General features: G+C 41.3%; 1 protein-coding gene across 1 annotated transcript; it reads right to left on the bottom strand.

Annotated features, from left to right (window-relative positions):
• Window positions 1–5988: 5988 nt before the first annotated feature.
• On the bottom strand, window positions 5989–6336 carry LOC136532780 (ethylene-responsive transcription factor ERF096-like). Its single transcript, XM_066525369.1, has one exon. It carries the CDS (start codon window positions 6334–6336, stop codon window positions 5989–5991), a length of 348 nt encoding a protein of 115 aa, XP_066381466.1.
• Window positions 6337–7772: the final 1436 nt, after the last annotated feature.

Raw genomic sequence — 7772 nt, 5'->3', positions numbered from 1 at the left:
GGTGTATTTTGCTTGAAATGCCAAGAAATCAGGGTTCTTGGTTTGACATCCTCAGATCTATATAATGCTATACCTGATTTACCTGTTCCTAGCTCAGATCTATACATGATGCTTCGTTTTTGGTTTATATCTCATGTTTTGTGTAGATCTTGTACATGCTGATGCCTATTTTGTTGTACACACTGAGCAAAGTGCCTAGAGGTCAATGATGTTGATTGGTTAATAGTATACGCTGGAGGAGCACCCTTTGGTGTGGCAGCCGCGTCTTTCATTGTTCATTTTGTCTGATTTTTTTGCTTGCTAAGCAGTACATACCCATGTTGCATGCTCGCTTTCTAATATTGCCCTCCATCCTGTTGTGGTAGACATGGCGTTTGAAGCTAGGTGAAGGGCTACCGCTGCTGTGGTTGTTGCAGTGGCGGCTTGGTTTTTCATGTGGTTTAGGAGGAGAGTTGAAGATTCGTGCTCAGTCACCTAGGGTCCCTTGGCTAAGAGGGACATACAGAGGATGAACAACCTTAGATACATCTATGAATCTGATGATGTGCATTGTGTCAACCTTCTTAGAATGAGGAGGGCCCCTTTTTTCCAACTTTGTGATCTTTTCCGTAGTAGAGAGCTTGTCACTGACAGCATACATGCATCTGTTGAAGAACAAGTAGCCATGTTCTTGCATGTTGTTGGTCACAATGAGAGGTTTAGGGTGGTTGACCTTACCTTCAGGAGGTCCACAGAGACAATTAGTAGGTTCTTCCATAAGGTGCTATATGTGGTAGGAGAGCTGAGGAGTGAATTGATGTCCCTCCTGCTACCAATGTCCATCCTAGGATCCTTGGGAGCAGAAGATGGTACCCCTATTTCAAGGTTGGTATCCATAACTTGTCATACATAGGTCTCATGCATTATTAGTTTAGTGTCAATGTTCACTTGCACTCATGTTTTTTTTCAATTAGGACTACATAGGAGCAATTGATGGTACTCATGTATTAGCTAGAGTGCCTGTGAAGATGCAAGCTGCCTTTAGAGGCAGGAAGCATACCATCAAACAAAATGTGTTGGCAAGGGCCAGGAGGAAAGGGGTGGCAAGAGAAGGAAGCTTGCCCTAGAGGAAATAGACCTCATGAATGGAATGATCAAGGCTGTGGAGTCTGTAGGAGATGCCCTCAAGACTCCACAGCACAATGCGGTGCATCAGGATCTTTATGGCTGTGTTATGGACTGCCCTGGGTACTCATAGGAGGCACTCATGTTTGCCCTGGTTTACCTGCTGAAGAATAAGGTTGAGGGACTTTGCTTTGTTCAGATGACAGAGGCTCATAGGATCCTGTGGCTTAGGACCTACCTGAGCACAACCTACTTTGCTTAGATGCATACTAGCTGGCCTCTCCACTTTTGTATATAGCCATGCTAACTGTCTTATGTTGTAGGAAGTATTTTGATGTGTAGCACTTACCTCAACTGATGCTACAAAGAACCATTTGCCGCCTAACCAAGGCTGCATCTAGTCTGGAATAGCATATGAGCCATGGTGATGGATGTGAGGCTTTGTTCATCTGTGTGTTGTAGACATTAACAAAGGGTGATTGTCAGTTCACCTAATACATTTCAGATGCTATTATTGTTCTTGTAGGAGTTCCTATTTGGTCGATGATGCAAACTATAGCAATCTGAGGTGGCTGTGGGTATTATTCCTGTTGTTGCTTTATTGTCTGCTTGTGTTTTCTCATGTCTTTCATCAAACCGTGGGATACATCCATTCCCAAGCAACTGTTGTAGGCATGCCTACCGGATGGCTGGGATGGACGTGTCCCACGGTTCCATGGGAGTCATGAACTTGCCTTAGCAATTTGTGTTCTTATTTGCCACCTGGGATGATTGTAGTTTTTGACTGAGGCTGATACAATTGTGAGATCCTTTTCTTGCCTATGAAGATAACAGTGCCAGTTTGAGTAATGGATTATGCACATTGTTGACCTTGGACTTGTGAGGTATTGGAGCATTGTTTCTTCTATCTTCTGCTTATGTTTCTCATGGCTGTAATCAAACCATGTGAGACATCCATGCCCAAGCAACAGTTGGACAATTCTGATGATCTGATGGCTGGGCTGGATGCCTCTCATGGTTTCATTCCTGTCATGATCTTGGTTTTCTACAATCTGTTTGAGGTTTGCTGCTGTCTATGTTTCTTAAACTCCAAGTTCAAGGTCAAATGAAAAGGCAATTAAATCTAAGGCAAATCGATTGAACTACCCTTCATTTTGTCAACATCTTATACTTGCTTTTATGTGTTTTTAAGGGGCAAATGGCTTGGTATGTTGTGTACCGTGGAAGAGTACCTGGGGTATATTCAACCTGGGCTAGATGCAATGCCCAGGTAACTGGTTTTAAAAACAACAGCTACAAGAGCTTCCCTAACAAAGAAGATGCAGAAGCATCATACTTAGAGTTCATGGGTTGTAAAGATGATAAAGTTTTTGTCAATCCTCCACCAAAGGTGCTCAGCAACAAACCGATGTTATTTGTTGTGGCTGTGGTGCAGTGTTTTCTGTTACTGGTGCTCCTGTGATTCGTTCTTGCTCATTGCTACAACTGTCTGTGTTGCTCAAAATGCCATGGCTAGGTAAGGTGCCTGTAGGGGAAAGTAGCCTGGGGTCTATGCCCTAAAATGCCTCCTTGCAGTTCTTCGGTCAACCAATGAAGCCCTAAAATACTTGGTTACCGGCTATTGCTTTGGTTCGGTCGTTTATTTTGAGGATGCTTGAGTTTTTCATTGCTAAGCATTGTTGTAGGTGCCTCTAATTGTTTCATATTGCTTGTGATGGTTTCAAAATGCCATGAAAACGTATGGAGACAATGACCTTGTGAGGAACTGTGACTTTTAGGCAACCAATCACGCCCTTGTTCATGATTTGCTGGGAGTACTATTGTCATGTTTATGTCATTAGAAGCTCCAAGGTCATTGTCAATGCCAAGCTTGTTGAACTGAGGCAAAGTTATCTCTGTTTTCTTCTATTCTTCTTCATTCTGCAATAGCTGATGGTAACCACACCAAACTCATACATGGGTACTCAGACCTGGGGCAATGCGGCCAACCAAACAAGAACTGGAATCACCAGTTCATACACCGAAACGGTGCAAACGGGAAACCAAACACGACGCTGCTGATCCGGTATCTTATTCTTGGTTGCAACCAAATACACCTACTTGCATGCTTCCATCATGGCTAGGAAGAGCCTGCACAGGCCCTCCATCCCGGATCACCAATGCCAGAGCAAGCAGTCACGCTCTTAATGGTCAACCAATGCCAGAGCAACCAACCAGTCACGCTCTAAATGGTCAACCAATGCCAGAGCAACTAGTCACGCTCTTAATGGTCATCTACTCTTGTGTACACTTTCGAAGTGCTGCGCATCAGGGTGCTACGTGCTACAAATGATCACATCATATCAATGCATGGTCTACTGCACAGATACTTTTTTTAGGACACGTTCGCTGACGTGTGTTTCATTAAGACGACTGAATAGTTACTCTCTCTGTCCTCAATTATCTGCCTCTGTCCTCAATTATCTGTCGTCGTTAATTTTCGTGTCCAAAATTTAACACGATTTATAGAAAATACGTGTAACATTTATATATCTAAATAAATTTATTAAAAACTAGATTCAAATATCTATGTAATGATATTAATTATGTGTATAAATATTAATATTTTTTTATTTATATTTAGTTAAAGTTGTTTCCCGAAAAACGAAAACCACTAATATTTAGTTACTAGGAACTACGTCGCAATAGCATTGACCTCATCGCACGTTTACCACCACGCACAGTAAGTGAAGCACAGATCACCTGTTGCTGTTGTGACAAATTGGTCTGGGCAGGCAGCATCCTCAGGCGTCCGATTTTCTAAGCTTGAGGTGGATGATTGCAGCCTGCATCCTGAGTTGTTGGGTAGGCAGTATCCAAACAGCTCTAGCATGAACCGTGTTCGAGCTGTTTGGCTTATGGTTTCTACGGCAGATAAGCCGATTGATGTTAATTTTTATTATAAGAGAAAAATATTATACCATGGCTGATAAATCGGACTAATATTTTCAAGCGAACAGGGCCTTACGTCGGATGCCAAGAGCATGAGCTAGAGTTCCTCTCACATCAATCCTCTTTTTTCTATTTTCTTTTTTACAATTTTTAGTTCGCGATGGGACTACTTATTTATCCGTTCTACTTCTCTGTAAATTTCAACAATATATTTTCTGATTTTATAAAAAAAAACATTATATTTTCTGACATTTGTCTTGACCGTTTTCATTTTATTGGAGACTGAAACTGAAATGGGACGACTCATCCGGAAACAAATTATATTTTCTGATTTTATAAAAAAACATTATATTTTTCTGACATTTGTCTTGACCGTTTTCATTTTACTGGAGACTGAAACTGAAATGGGAAGACTCATCCGTAAACATGAGCAAAAACGATTTTATTGCTTTCCCTGGCCGTACTGTTTTTTTTGGAGCAACCCCTGGCCGTACTGTTGGGTTGGGACCCTGTTATCTACACGAAAGATCCCTAGTCAGGAGAAAACGGGGTTCCTGTTTTTCGTCAGCCAACTCAATTGCCCATGAACCACCTAAGCTATTGGGCCTTCCAAGGCCATACGCTGAGCTTGTGCTGGGCTGTGCGATTTCAGCCCAAGTTACCGGCCCTAGAACCGGAGGAAGCAGCCCATATTTGCTCTTAATTTACCCTGTCATTCATTTTTCTTTTTGTTTCCTCTAACCTGGTGATTAATGCGATGTTTTCACTGTCAATAACATACACTAATAATAAAAACAATATCATAGTCCATCAGTCTCTGAATAAAATCAATTCCTAGAAGCCGTGTCAGTCAATTTTTTTATAGTTTAACTAACTTTATAGAAAACAACAACAACATCTATGACATAAAATGAGCACTTTATGAAAATATATTCAATGGTAAATCTAATGATACTAATTTAATATCATAAATCTTAATGATTTTTTCGATAAATTTGGTCAAGTTTAAAAAGTTTGACTTAAGACAACTCTAGGAATCTATTTATTCAGGGACAGAGGGAGTAATATAGAAAGGAAACTCAAACTCCATTTAGTCTATAGTATTTGTCCATGTCCTTGAGAAATACATATTTTACCATGTTTGTCTATTGATGAAGATACCAGGAGCGTAGTTATTGCTACAATTCCACTTTCTCCCCCTTTTTAATGCCTTGAAATTAGAGAAATATAGTTGTATCACGTTATTTATTAGGGATATATATTGTTATTTCACTTTGATTTTTTTAGAAATAGTACCCCCTTGGTTAGTGCGAATGATGCGCTATGGACAAGCATTGCAGAATCAAATTAAGGGAGTATATGTTACATTGTATAGCTAAAATGCTTATGCTACGTGAAACATTTGAAGCCAATGGTTCTACCTGTTAGTGCCTTTGAATTATCCATTCTTGACCCATGTTTCTGTTTGGCTTAGTTTTGTTTGAATATCCTGACATTCATGAAGTCATGTCCATTTATGATTTTCCCTTTTTTTATTTTGTTTCTGATGTAAGCGATCAACCTGATGAGATGGATAATAGATATAGGTCCTGTTTTTCAGCACTACTTCACCAATATTTTTCAGCGAACATTGTTTTTCTCTCACAAGAAATCAGCATAAGCCAAATTTCAGCGAAACGAAGAGGGCCATAGTGTCGTTTGCCTTAGATGGCGATGAATCTTTGATGGAGGAAACAAGAAATAAATACCTTTGGATATTAGATATGTCTTTTCACATACATGTGACGGGAGAAATTTGTGGGGACATACATATTTCACTATCTGAGATGAGATAGGGGAGCGCCTAACATGTTACTCGTGTGGTGGGTGTACTCCGTAAATGAGTGCTTGGTTACACGTACGTCATCTCCTCGTGCCCTCGTATGGCTGCTGCATGCATTGATTCAGGCACTACTAGCGAGGCATGCACGACGCAAACCTCTCATTTACCGCCATACTTGTCTTTATCGAGAAGATCGTCGAGGCACTCGAGCTCATCCTTTCACCGTTCCAGCGGCCCATCCCCCCTGGACGAGGCAGATGCCGGGGCAGAAGAAGAGTTGCCGGCGACCCTGCCGGCCTCGCCGGGGACGAGTCATACGCGCGCGCGGCCTCCTCGGCCGTGTCGAATGTGCCGAGCCAAACCCGGGCGCCGCCACGCTCCGGGTCACGGATCTCAGCAGCGAACTTGCCCCACGGCCGCTTACGGACGCCGCTGTACTTGGTGGCACTGCCACCGCCCGTGTCCTTGCCGTCCTCCATCCCTCGTTGACAACGGCGGATCCAGGAAAAAAATTAGGAGGGCAGAATAACACATACCTCCAACTGCTGCTCGATCTTAAATCTCAACCCCACCTATACTATAGAACTTTACCTAAAAATTCATGAGGCTCTAGGAGGTTCCATTGCTTCGGTATGGATAGGGGGGCTCGAGCGTGGCAGTGATCGAGCAAGTGTATAGCCAACTCTTTCTGCATGTGGCTTGCAGGACACGCACACAACTATTTATAGAGGCCGCGCATATAGGTATATAGGATCAGCATATAGACTGCATGTATTTTTGCTCGTTGCTTGTATGCTGCACACAGAACCTATGAAATAGACGTGCGGTCTCGTCGTGAGTTCATTCATCTAGTAATAATATAAATAAATTACTATAAAACTAGAGGGAGAGTGGATAGAGTAGTAGAATGAACTGTGGGCTACGCTGTTTCAAAAAAAAAAACTGTGGGCTACGCAATGTGTGATATGGGCGGGGTTGTTTTCCAAAGAAGCAAGCTAGAAGGTACCCGGCCCTTCCGTCCCATAAAGCAAGACATCATCATAGAATTCAAAATTTGTCTTTACAAAAAAAAAAGACATTGTAGCACTATTTAGCATTATATCAGCAATGTGCATCACTCATGTGGGCTATACAGGTCATCTTGTTTCATACTAATGTGTCCTAGCTAGAAAATAGAAATCCTATAGTGTCTTTGTTTACGGGATGGAGGGAGTATCTCTCTGGAAAAAGAAGAAGAAAAAATTGTTATGTTAAGCATACTAAGATTGTTTTAGTCGAAACTACTCAAGCTCCAGTTGGTAGGGATTCACTTAACTATTGAAGCCTTTTTTTTTTTGCTTCAGCTCCACGAACGCTTCCATCGGTGGAGCTGGAGCCGTTTTGATGACACAATATATGTTTTATTCGTTTGTAGTGCTCTTCCCCAGGTTTCTTTTAACATCTCTAAGAATTACAATGGCTTTCCTCAGGTCATGTGAACAACATAGTATACATAAGACAACCCAAATCTGAATAAAAGAGTTTCATTCATTCTTTATTTTGCCTCAAAAGTGCTAGGGCATAATTCTTAATTGAGTTTAGTTCCTTCACTAAAGATACATTAAAAGGTTTGTGCTTTTTCATAAAAAATCATTTCAAAATTTTCAAAGGAAAGTGTTTTAAGACAAACAAGAAGTTGTTTATTTTGATCTATATGTATTTTTACTTCTACACACCTCTTATCTTTCATATAAAATTTTAGAAGATAACTTTGACATCATGGACAAGTTCGAACAGACCCATGATGGCTAATGTGTAATGTGAGTCTCACCTTGGGTCTTGAGAGTTGGTTGGACCAACATATAAGGCTTCTAGGGTCCTTGTCATCAACAATGTGTTAGCCCTTTTACGTGAGGGGAGGACTAAAGCATAAGTG

Source organism: Miscanthus floridulus, unplaced genomic scaffold (genome assembly GCF_019320115.1).
Source record: "Miscanthus floridulus cultivar M001 unplaced genomic scaffold, ASM1932011v1 fs_709_1_2, whole genome shotgun sequence".
NCBI lineage: Eukaryota > Viridiplantae > Streptophyta > Magnoliopsida > Poales > Poaceae > Miscanthus > Miscanthus floridulus.
The sequence above is the reverse complement of the archived record's forward strand: the minus strand, read 5'-3'. Positions and strand labels throughout refer to the sequence as shown.

Excerpts from the sequence above, each read along its gene's own strand:
- LOC136532780 (XM_066525369.1), bottom strand. The coding sequence starts at position 6,336 with ATGGAGGACGGCAAGGACACGGGCGGTGGCAGTGCCACCAAGTACAGC.